At 34.8% G+C, this 12,356-nt stretch overlaps 2 protein-coding genes across 2 annotated transcripts; both read right to left on the bottom strand.

Annotated features, from left to right (window-relative positions):
* Positions 1-8: 8 nt before the first annotated feature.
* Positions 9-2,705, bottom strand: LOC148609197 (uncharacterized). The gene is made up of 4 exons (XM_088541974.1): positions 2,065-2,705; positions 1,671-1,841; positions 1,045-1,389; positions 9-758 (listed from the first exon to the last, which is right to left on the bottom strand). Exons 1-4 carry the CDS (start codon positions 2,524-2,526, stop codon positions 255-257), a joined length of 1,482 nt encoding a protein of 493 aa, XP_088398100.1. The 5' UTR covers positions 2,527-2,705; the 3' UTR covers positions 9-254.
* A 2,341-nt stretch (positions 2,706-5,046) lies between these two features.
* Positions 5,047-7,652, bottom strand: LOC148609196 (uncharacterized). The gene is made up of 4 exons (XM_088541957.1): positions 7,108-7,652; positions 6,711-6,881; positions 6,085-6,429; positions 5,047-5,798 (listed from the first exon to the last, which is right to left on the bottom strand). The coding sequence occupies exons 1-4, from the start codon at positions 7,567-7,569 to the stop codon at positions 5,295-5,297; spliced, it is 1,482 nt and encodes a 493-aa protein (XP_088398083.1). The 5' UTR covers positions 7,570-7,652; the 3' UTR covers positions 5,047-5,294.
* Positions 7,653-12,356: the final 4,704 nt, after the last annotated feature.

The following is a 12,356-nucleotide window of genomic DNA, read 5'->3' as shown; positions in this document are numbered from 1 at the left end:
TCACAGTTTTTCTATTTTATTCTGCATTTCATTTAATTATTGTTCCAATCTCCTTTTTAAAAAGACATCAAGAGTTTCATGAGATAATGATCATTTATATTTAATGAATAGAATAACGGCGTGAAAATAATAAACATCAACACAAAAACAAATGAAATATTCAAACATAAGAAGATGCAAAACAGTAAAGGTAATTCTTGTTTGTTTATGGCATTCGGGAATATTAGTATTCATGTTGATAATTCACTATGAAATCATGAAATCTGGATCCCATTTCTGACGACTCTTCTTTTCTTAGTGTGTTTCCATGCGTAGTCTGTCCTATCTACTGCAGATTCTAACTTTGAAGAGTATTTTAATTGTCTCAGAAATACACGACAGCCTTTGTTTGCGGTAACATTTCGGATACATTTCATAACGTCAGATTTTTTCCACAATGATTGGAATAATACATTTTCCCAGTCTTTACTTCTCATTTTAGTCGATTTAGAATGATAAACTCTGCTATAAACTGTCTGTAGCCTTTTACAAGGTTTAGTTTGAACAGCTAATTCGTATATACCACTGTCATTTGCCATTTTGTGGAAAGCAATAATCTTTTTCCAGTATTTGTTTCCATTGCTAAGACGTCTCAATCTAAATCCGGGTACTTTATAATTTTCATCTGGCGTGTATACTAGCTGCCATTTCGTCTTTTCTTTACACCCACAGCTTTTGTCAAACTCCGAAGTTGGAATCTGTTCTCTGCACTTAAGGCCCTGCAAGTGAAAGTTTTAAATTGTAACATGTATACTAACGGCCAAACATTTTTGGGATCACGTGCAATAGATAAATCTATATCTTGGTCGAGGTAAAAGTAGATTTGATTTCACAACTTTGGAATTTTTGTTTTATAAATTTTGGTGCACTGGATGTTCTTTTCAGATTGATCATTTGCAGTAGTAGGATGAAGGAAATTCATAATTGTACCATACAAGTCGAGAATAGAATCGTTATCTTGCATTTCATTTTCATCGAACATACATGGAGTTTGTGGATACTTACCAACTTTGACTCTTCATTTTTTCTTTTCTTTGTAGCTTTCTTGTCATCGATCGGTAAGTCACCAATCTTCCTTTTCCTATTTAATGGAGTGATCTTAGATTTTTTGTTTTTATTTACTGTTGATGCTTCTGCCTTTCGTTTTCTCTGAATTGGTTTGACCCGTGCTACTTTGGCTGGGGGAATGCTTGCTATTTGTGACAGAACTGGTGCTACAGATGTGGACGGTGTGATGCTGGAAGTGCTCTTCAAAGAGTCGTCTCGTCTTAATGTTCCAAACATTCCATCAATGTCTTCAGGAACTGTCCTAGATGTTCCAAACCGAGACCGAACCTCGTTCTCATAATTCTAAAATAAAAAAGAAGTGAGTGTGTAGAAATGTGAAATTCTTTTAAAATGACAGTAGCTGCCAAAATCGGTAATTTCGATTTCGTTTAAAATTGAAAATATCGACCATAAATAAACCAAAACGCGATTTGCTAAAGAAATTAAAGCTCCAGACCACCGTTTATTGCATGGAATTAAATCATATTTCATTTGAATAATCATACAGTGCTAAAGAGTCCTTTGTGCATAATTTTTACAATGAGTTTTACTTTCGTTGAGCATTTAGAGTATCGAATTCTTACCATAAGGAAATCTTCGCCACGTTCAGCATAACAAATAGCCAACATCATATCGCAGATATTTGAAAATTGCGTCAATTTAAGGTAGTGGCCATCCGTCTCTGACGCTAACTTTGTATAAAAGTCAACAGCTGATTCGTTTAAATGGACTTGAACTCCATATACTTTCAAACCCTGAAAAGTTAGTAAAAATTACTTTCGAAACTTTGAAAAATGAGAAAAACAAAATTGTTTTTCATACAGAAATATTAGATAATCCAAATTTGTTGAAATACTTTCATGAACTCTTTTCGTGACGGATGCTTATCTTGTCATGTACCACTCGAAGCACAGCTAAATATCAAAAAGCCATGTAAATTTACAGATCAATGTTTTATTAACCAAATACCACATTTACCGAGCGTTTCATGAGTTTAAGTTCCTCCCGCCAGTCGATGTTGTCTGTGTTTAAGTCATAGTCAGGTTCGTGTGGGTTAGCGTCACCAATCATTACAAGAATCTTTTGTGAACCAGGTGTCCATGAAATCTTTTCCCTGACCATGCGCAAAACGTACTCATAGCATTCGTCAGCGTCTCCTCCGCCAGTGCCTTCTATATCTTGTACAAATTGGCACAATTCCGCCACGTTTTGGCACAGGTCAATTTCTTTTGTCAGATAGAATACATCTTTATCACAGTAATCGCCATGAGCAATAACGCCTATTCTGATTCCGCTGATATCAGACTGGAGACGCTGTATCATGTCCTGAAGTCTTCCACGAACTTCATCCAGAATAGAGGACATTGAACCTGTTGTGTCAAACGAAAATACTATTTCAATCAACCGATTACCCGGCAAGGCAGTACTCGTACTCGCCATTTTCTCACTGTTTGGGACCTGTACAATTACAATACTATAAGTTTATATTATCTTTGTTGCTCTACAATCTACAGTTGTGCAATCTACAATGCATTTAAATGACCATTTATATATAGATACTGTACATTTACTGTGACGTCAGTGATTCGCTTAAACATGCTTAATAGCGTTTGTATTCTCGGGCGTCTTCCATACACGGAAATAAACGGCGATAAAAACGTTTATTGTCTCGGGATTCCTCCATGAAGGGTTTGAAGTTCTCCCAACTCATCTGCATACATTTATGCAGGAAAATAACAAAACTGGTGTAAATATTGCCCAGATTTAAAAGAAATTGATATGCTGAAATTAAAAGACAAAATTTTAACAAGAAAGTAGTTAAAGTTATAGCATTGGCTGAATTTCAACAATGTAGAAGAAATGGAATTTTATGATTTCACTAGCGTAGCGTTTATATAGTGAGAGATCTTATTTAAGTGAGATAGTCCTTCATTTCATATATTTCCAGATTAAGGTCAGATCATATTACTTTTCACAAAAAAATGTACCAATAATTTCAGTGGACTTAAACAAAAATAAATTGTATCGAAAGTTTGTTGACATCTATAAATTAATTGAGTCTTGGGTGATTGTATTAGACATGAAGTTAGGAGAATTCAATAGTTGGTTGGCATTGGGAGAACATAGATACTTAATAGTTATCAATATAATTTAAAAGAAAATATGGAAGGCTTTTCCGCAACAAGGTACAATACATCTACATATGTCAAAACATACAAAATAAAAGAAATACAATTGATTGATCGAAAGAATGTGGGTTTACGTCACCTGAAAGATAGTTCCTGCATGTCAGGAGAACGTTTGATCATGTTCACACAGACCCTGCTTTGTACTAGTCAGACTAATAAGGGTGTCCCTTCTTTAGATATACCTAGACAAGTAGTCAGTAGACAACCAAACAAACCCCTGTGCACAGTCACTTTTTTTGTTCGTATGTTTTTTTGTTTTTGTTTTTTTTTAAAGTGTTCGTAATATATAGCTCGGGATCTATTGTACATCTACTACAATTGTATTAGACAGCGGGCTATGGGGATCATTTTTTTTTTTTTTTTTTTTGTTAAAGACAATGTTGGACAGAACAAAGACAAAGAAAAGATCATGTAATAACTTATACAAATAACTCATATGAAAACTTATGATTTATTAGGAAATATTTTATTTCTCAGCAGCAACCAGGTTAAATAATGTATGAAAATCTACATTGTCGAGTAGTAGACGGAATCTTAAATCATTATTTTTGTCCTGGGCCGAGTTAAAAAAATACGGCTAAAATTGGGAATATTTTGTTTGTTAATCCAAACCCCCCATCTCATGATAAAATTGGATAGTGTTTTAAATTAATTTACTACTGCGGAGTTTGATTAAATTGTTCTTCATTATGTAATATATATAAAATTTATACCCCCGTTTGAAAAGCGGGTGGTATATAGTAATCGTGGTGTCTATCCGTCCGTTCGTTCTTTTATCCGTCCATTACTCTAATCTGCAACTCCTCTGATGTTATTGTGCACCTACTATGATGTTTTTTTTTAATGATTTTTGGATTTTCCTGAAGCAAAATATGGACTAAGTCATTTGTCGATTTAGGCAGGACCCTCTTCAAATCCGCACCTCCTCTGAAAACTCTCAATGGAATCTGATGAAACTTTCACAGATTCTTTATAATATGATGCCATTTAACACCTCATATTCATTATGCCGATATAGAGTGGTCATGGTGTCTGTCCCTTCGTCCGATCCAATCCCATTCTAATCCGCAACTCCTCTTAAATCTCTGGATGAAATTTGATCAAACTTTCACATATTCTTCATTACATGATGACATTGTGTACCTCCTATTTTGTTTTCCATCGGATTGATTTTTAGAATTTCCTGATGCAAACTTTAGACTTTATCATTTGCCGACCAAAGGAGGACCCTTTCTTCTAAACCACAACTCCTCTCGATGGAATTGGATGAAACTTTAGATTATATTTTACATGACGTCATTGTGCATCTCCTATTTTGTGTTTTCGTCTGAATGACTTTTGGGGTTTCCTGATGAAAATATGGACTACAGCATTTGTTGCCGAAGTAGGGGGTTCTAATCAGCAACTCATCGGAAACCGCTAAATGAAATTTGATAAAACTTTCTCAAATTCGGTATTACATAATGCCATTGTGCACCTCCTTTTTAACCATCTGAATGATTTTTGGAGTTTCCTGATGCAAAGTATAGACTTTGGTATTTTTTGCAAGCCAAGGGGGAGAGAAGCGGGGTAACACACAGTGAGCCAAGAGGGAGATAAGCGGGGTAACACACAGTGATACAAGTGGGAGAGAAGCGGGGTAACACACAGTGAGCCAAGGGGGAGAGAAGCGGGGTCACATATAGTGAGCCAAGGGGGAGAGAAGCGGGGTAACACACAGTGAGCCAAGGGGGAGAGAAGCGGGGTAACACATAGTGAGCTTTGCTCACAGTTTTTCTATTTTATTCTGCATTTCATTTAATTATTGTTCCAATCTCCTTTTTAAAAAGACATCAAGAGTTTCATGAGATAATGATCATTTATATTTAATGAATAGAATAACGGCGTGAAAATAATAAACATCAACACAAAAACAAATGAAATATTCAAACATAAGAAGATGCAAAACAGTAAAGGTAATTCTTGTTTGTTTATGGCATTCGGGAATATTAGTATTCATGTTGATAATTCACTATGAAATCATGAAATCTGGATCCCATTTCTGACGACTCTTCTTTTCTTAGTGTGTTTCCATGCGTAGTCTGTCCTATCTACTGCAGATTCTAACTTTGAAGAGTATTTTAATTGTCTCAGAAATACACGACAGCCTTTGTTTGCGGTAACATTTCGGATACATTTCATAACGTCAGATTTTTTCCACAATGATTGGAATAATACATTTTCCCAGTCTTTACTTCTCATTTTAGTCGATTTAGAATGATAAACTCTGCTATAAACTGTCTGTAGCCTTTTACAAGGTTTAGTTTGAACAGCTAATTCGTATATACCACTGTCATTTGCCATTTTGTGGAAAGCAATAATCTTTTTCCAGTATTTGTTTCCATTGCTAAGACGTCTTAATCTAAATCCGGGTACTTTATAATTTTCATCTGGCGTGTATACTAGCTGCCATTTCGTCTTTTCTTTACACCTACAGCTTTTGTCAAACTCCGAAGTTGGAATCTGTTCTCTGCACTTAAGGCCCTGCAAGTGAAAGTTTTAAATTGTAACATGTATACTAACGGCCAAACATTTTTGGGATCACGTGCAATAGATAAATCTATATCTTGGTCCAGGTAAAAGTGGATTTGATTTCACAACTTTGGAATTTTTGTTTTATAAATTTTGGTGCACTGGATGTTCTTTTCAGATTGATCATTTGCAGTAGTAGGATGAAGGAAATTCATAATTGTACCATACAAGTCGAGAATAGAATCGTTATCTTGCATTTCATTTTCATCGAACATACATGGAATTTATGGATACTTACCAACTTTGACTCTTCATTTTTTCTTTTCTTTGTAGCTTTCTTGTCATCGATCGGTAAGTCACCAATCTTCCTTTTCCTATTTAATGGAGTGATCTTAGATTTTTTGTTTTTATTTACTGTTGATGCTTCTGCCTTTCGTTTTCTCTGAATTGGTTTGACCCGTGCTACTTTGGCTGGGGGAATGCTTGCTATTTGTGGCAGAACTGGTGCTACAGATGTGGACGGTGTGATGCTGGAAGTGCTCTTCAAAGAGTCGTCTCGTCTTAATGTTCCAAACATTCCATCAATGTCTTCAGGAACTGTCCTAGATGTTCCAAACCGAGACCGAACCTCGTTCTCATAATTCTAAAATAAAAACAAAGTGAGTGTGTAGAAATGTGAAATTCTTTTAAAATGACAGTAGCTGCCAAAATCGGTAATTTCGATTTCGTTTAAAATTGAAAATATCGACCATAAATAAACCAAAACGCGATTTGCTAAAGAAATTAAAGCTCCAGACCACCGTTTATTGCATGGAATTAAATCATATTTCATTTGAATAATCATACAGTGCTAAAGAGTCCTTTGTGCATAATTTTTACAATGAGTTTTACTTTCGTTGAGCATTTAGAGTATCGAATTCTTACCATAAGGAAATCTTCGCCACGTTCAGCATAACAAATAGCCAACATCATATCGCAGATATTTGAAAATTGCGTCAATTTAAGGTAGTGGCCATCCGTCTCTGACGCTAACTTTGTATAAAAGTCAACAGCTGATTCGTTTAAATGGACTTGAACTCCATATACTTTCAAACCCTGAAAAGTTAGTAAAAATTACTTTCGAAACTTTGAAAAATGAGAAAAACAAAATTGTTTTTCATACAGAAATATTAGATAATCCAAATTTGTTGAAATACTTTCATGAACTCTTTTCGTGACGGATGTTTATCTTGTCATGTATCACTCGAAGCACAGCTAAATGTCAAAAAGCCATGTAAATTTACAGATCAATGTTTTATTAACCAAATAATACCACATTTACCGAGTGTTTCATGAGTTTAAGTTCCTCCCGCCAGTCGATGTTGTCTGTGTTTAAGTCATAGTCAGGTTCGTGTGGGTTAGCGTCACCAATCATTACAAGAATCTTTTGTGAACCAGGTGTCCATGAAATCTTTTCTCTGACCATGCGCAAAACGTACTCATAGCATTCGTCAGCGTCTCCTCCGCCAGTGCCTTCTATATCTTGTACAAATTGGCACAATTCCGCCACGTTTTGGCACAGGTCAATTTCTTTTGTCAGATAGAATACATCTTTATCACAATAATCGCCATGAGCAATAACGCCTATTCTGATTCCGCTGATATCAGACTGGAGACGCTGTATCATGTCCTGAAGTCTTCCACGAACTTCATCCAGAATAGAGGACATTGAACCTGTTGTGTCGAATGAAAATACTATTTCAATCAACCGATTACCCGGCAAGGCGGTACTCGTACTCGCCATTTTCTCACTGTTTGGGACCTGTACAATTACAACACTATAAGTTTTTATTATCTTTGTTGCTCTACAATCTACAGTTGTGCAATCTACAATGCATTTTAAATGACCATTTATATATAGATACTGTACATTTACTGTGACGTCAGTGATTCGCTTAAACATGCTTAATAATGTTTGTATTCTCGGGCGTCTTCCATACACGAAAATAAGCGATAAAAACAATTATAGTCTCGGGATTCCTCCATGAGGGGTTTGAAGTTCTCCCAACTTATCTGCATACATTTATGCAGGAAAATAACGAAACTGGTGTAAATATCGCCCAGAATTAAAAGAAATTGATATGCTGAAATTAAAAGACAAAATTTTAACAAGAAAGTAGTTAAAGTTATAGCATTGGCTGAATTTCAACAATCTAGAAGAAATAGAATTTTATAATTTCACTAGCGTAGCGTTTATATAGTGAGAGATCTTATTTAAGTGAGATAGTCCTTCATTTCATACATTTCCAGATTAAGGTCAGATCATATTATTTTTCACAAAAAATGTACCAATAATTTCAATGGACTTAAACAAAAATAAATTGTATCGAAAGTTTGTTGACATCTATAAATTAATTGAGTCTTGGGTGATTGTATTAGACATGAAGTTAGGAGAATTTAATAGTTGGTTGGCATTGGGAGAACATAGATACTTAATAGTTATCAATACAAATTAAAAGAAAATATGGAAAGCTTTTCCGCCATACAAAATAAAAGAAATACAGTTGATTGATCGAAAGAATGTGGTTTTACGTCATATGAAAGATAGTTCCTGCATGTCAGGAGAACGTTTGACCATGTTCACACAGACCCTGCTTTGTACTAGTCCGACTAATAAGGGTGCCCCTTTTTTATATATACCTATGTGATATCTTTTTTTTTTAACTTTGGCAGTTGCAAACAGTAGACAACCAAACAAACCCCTGTGCACAGTCACTTTTTTTATTCGTATGATTTTATTTGGAGAAGCTCACACAGACCCTCGTTACCTCAAGAAATATGTCGTTCCCACGATACATATATCGTTCTCTCAAGATGATATGTCGTTCCTTCAAGAAAATATGTTGTTCGCACAAGATACATATATTGTTCCCTAAAAATGACATAGCGTTCCCACAAGATAATACGACATAATATTTTGTTAAAACGACATATTATCTTAAGTGAACGATACATGTATCTTGTGGGAACAGCATAGTATCTTGAGGGAACAATTTATACATCTAATGTAAACGAAATAGTATCTTGAGGGAACAACATATTTTCTTAAAGGAACAAGACACCTATTGTTGGAACTAGATACTTTCTTGAGGGAAGAGCATTATATTATTTGTGTTGAGGGAACGAAATAATATCTTGTGAGAACGACATATTATCTTAAGGAAACGACATATTTTCTTGTATGAACGCCATATTATCTTGTGAGAATGCATATTAACTTGAGGAAACGAGATATGAATCTTGTGGGAACCACCCATTTTCTTAAGGGAACGAGAAACTTATCTTATTTAAACTACATACTTTCTTGAGGGAACAACATATTTTTTTTTCATGGCCGCATTCTGCCACCGTACACCGTAGGTGAGATCAGATAATAAGTTGTGCTGAGCACATTTGATATAAATTTTCAATGACAATAACTCAAATAAAAATCAAGAATCCTTCAGTGCCCAGTTAATAAATTGTATGGAACTACCACACAACATGTATCCAAAGTTTATAACTTAAATGTTAAACATGATAACCTTAGTAATAAACCATATTCAAATCATATTATGGAAAATAACTCGTACAAAACTCACGAGCTTGAACATTGGGTAGTAATAAATCTAATGAGCTTGGTATGAGCCATTTAATAAATCACAATAAACTCATAGCAAACTCTACAATATTCTAGTTTTGATTTTTAGTTTCTGTATGATTTTTGTATGGGCTGTTTTAATTTATTTTTGTATGGGTTATTTTAATTTATTTTTGTTTGGGCCTATACATTATGTAAAATTAATCTTAATTGACAAAACATCTATAAGCTATAGGATTCGTAACATTACAAGGCTAACGTTAAACAAACGTACTTAATCTGTTAAACAGGCACATTGCAAGCATTATATTGATCATATTTCATTATCATGATTATTATAGTATTGAATTTGGACTTTGGACTTTCTAGATAACGTAGTAGTAGCACTATAAGTACTGGTACTAGTACTGAACACTGACTATTGACCTTACACGTTGACCAATCGGAAAACAACCATGTCATTGAGTGAGACCTCTAAGCTAATATCCGAAATTCGGAAAATTATATTGATACACAAGAGAGACTCAAATGTTTTATTAAACTTGATTCTACAGCTTGTTACTAACATAACTATAGGAAAAAAATCTGAAAAGTTCGAATCTAAGATGGACAAAATAAAAAAAAAGAGTTGATGGGTTTAATCAAACAGTACTTAGCGTATCTGGTACGGTGAGAAGGTCAGAAACAGAACATAGTGAACTTATTAAAAATGTGTCTGACTTTGAGACGAGCTGTCAGAGTGTTAGCGATATATTCGACCTTGACAATGCCCAAATAAAGACAACCACTAAACACATAATTAGTCATGACTCTTAAAAAAAAGGTTAGAAAAGTCGATCCAAGGTACACAAAGGGCATTTAAAAACCAAAACCCTACACTAAAATGAAAGCACTATACTGACGAATAGCAGCCTTGGAAGAAGCTAGAAGCTTAGACGTATCAAGTATATCAGAAACAAATACACCACCACAGTCAAATAAAACCATAAGGGAAGAACTATCAAATATCTTCAAAGTACAATCTGGTGTTAACTGGGTTACACGAAGTAAGAAAAGAGGAGAAAGACTCTTGATGGTATTCGTACAAAACGAGCTAGGTACATGTATAAGCTGCCACATAGAGCTTGGAAACGTGCACCGTTTTAGTCCAAGTCCTAGAGGAAGACTTCCAATCGTTGCTCGTTTTATTTATTATAAAGATCTCCAAGGTATGCTGGACAATGCCTGCAATCTCCGTCATACGTCATATGGAATACGGCGACAATTCCCTTAGGAGATTGAGGACAGAAGGAAGAGACTATACCCAATTCAGAAAGAAGCAAAGCGTCAGAAAAAGAACGTCGTGATATAGGGACCGTCTGTAAATTGACAACGAATTATATTTTGCAACAGAAAATAACAAACACAATGTTGATCATGCCGTAGATGTTGAAAGAAGATCGCAAGGAAAAGGACCTATGTTGTCCACACCTGATAGTGCTAGTGGTCAAACTATCGAAATGTCTTAACTCTACAACTCCTCCGAGAGCATAGGACTGCCTAAGAGAAAACTGTACCATTATTGTTGATACTGTAGCGGTTAATAATATCCCTTAAATGTGTCTAATGATACTGATGTTACTCCAGACAATGCTATTAATTCAAATTGTTATGTAAATGAATAAAATATTTCCATGTGTAGCAAAACTGATAATGATTTATCTATAGCATCAACAATGCTGATCACTCAAATTTTCTTAAATTGCTAAATTTGAATTGTTGTGGCCTAAAATCTCGTTTGAATTACCCCTAATTTAGTAACCTTATGTTTGATCATAATATTACCTGTCTACAAGAAACAAAAACCGATGAACTTGATTCTATAGAAGTAACAGAGTACATGTATACTGTAAAGATGAAAAACAGAAAAAGATTTTTTTAAAAATCAGGTGGTGTAACTTTAGCATACAAGCAATCTTGAGAAAGTACATAAAAATCATCGAAATTCAATCACAGTTTGTCATGTTGTTTAAAAATTCGTCAAAACTTACTAAGTTGAATGATGATATTATTAAATTCCACCTGAAGGTTCAATTAAAATATTTCCAAAATGGTACGTTTGACCATACAGAACGAGAGATTATCTTCTTCTCATATAAACATTTGTTTAATGGGTGATTTTAACAGTAGAACTGGATTTGAACCTGATTTTATAGATAATGATATAAATATAGACTTTTTTACAATTAGGCTTCTGAAACAGGGTTATGTTGCCACAAGATTGAAGTGATCACTACAGAAATTTTATGGTAGTCATCAGGAACTCAGGATCGTAATGGTGTATCCACCTGCACCATGAGAACCGATTTTTTTCAATGTGTCAGATTTCCTATCCTCTTTTGTCTACCCTGGACTTAACTTTTTATGAGTTCTTTCGGCGGCTGTTTTTAGAAAAGCAGAGGACGCTTGCCCTACCGGTGTATCTGGTCTATGCTCAGTTTTTAGTGGTGTTGCTTTTTACGTATTATTTTGGTTATTTCATTTTCTTTGTTTTGTGTGTCTGTTTTCCCTGTTTGGCCACTGTCCCTAGATCACATTCCTTTGATTTCTGCAGTCTTGGTTACCTTGATTACCATTTAGCACAATAACCGAAATTGAATAACAAAGTCCATGGTTTATTGGACCGTGTGAACTCAAGGTAAACTATTTCAGCAGTATCGTGAAGTCCGGTGTATTTAATATATTTATATTTTTCGTGTGTCAGATTTCAAGATCCTGAACTGCGTGTCCTTCCTTGCCAATCGATTCCCATTCTGCCAATTTTATACACCCGTCAGAGGGTGTGTTTATGTACCGCACGCACGCCATGAGATGTATTTTGCCTGTGTGTCCGCCAGAAAGTATGTTTCTATTCATTCGCTTGTCAAAATGTAAAATCTGTCCGTTCCCTTCCAACCGTCAGAATATATATT

The sequence above is a fragment of the Perna viridis genome, chromosome 8, assembly GCF_037379345.1.
Source record: "Perna viridis isolate PV_CMFRI_1.1 ecotype Kerala chromosome 8, ASM3737934v1, whole genome shotgun sequence".
Lineage (NCBI taxonomy): Eukaryota > Metazoa > Mollusca > Bivalvia > Mytilida > Mytilidae > Perna > Perna viridis.
The sequence above is the reverse complement of the archived record's forward strand: the minus strand, read 5'-3'. Positions and strand labels throughout refer to the sequence as shown.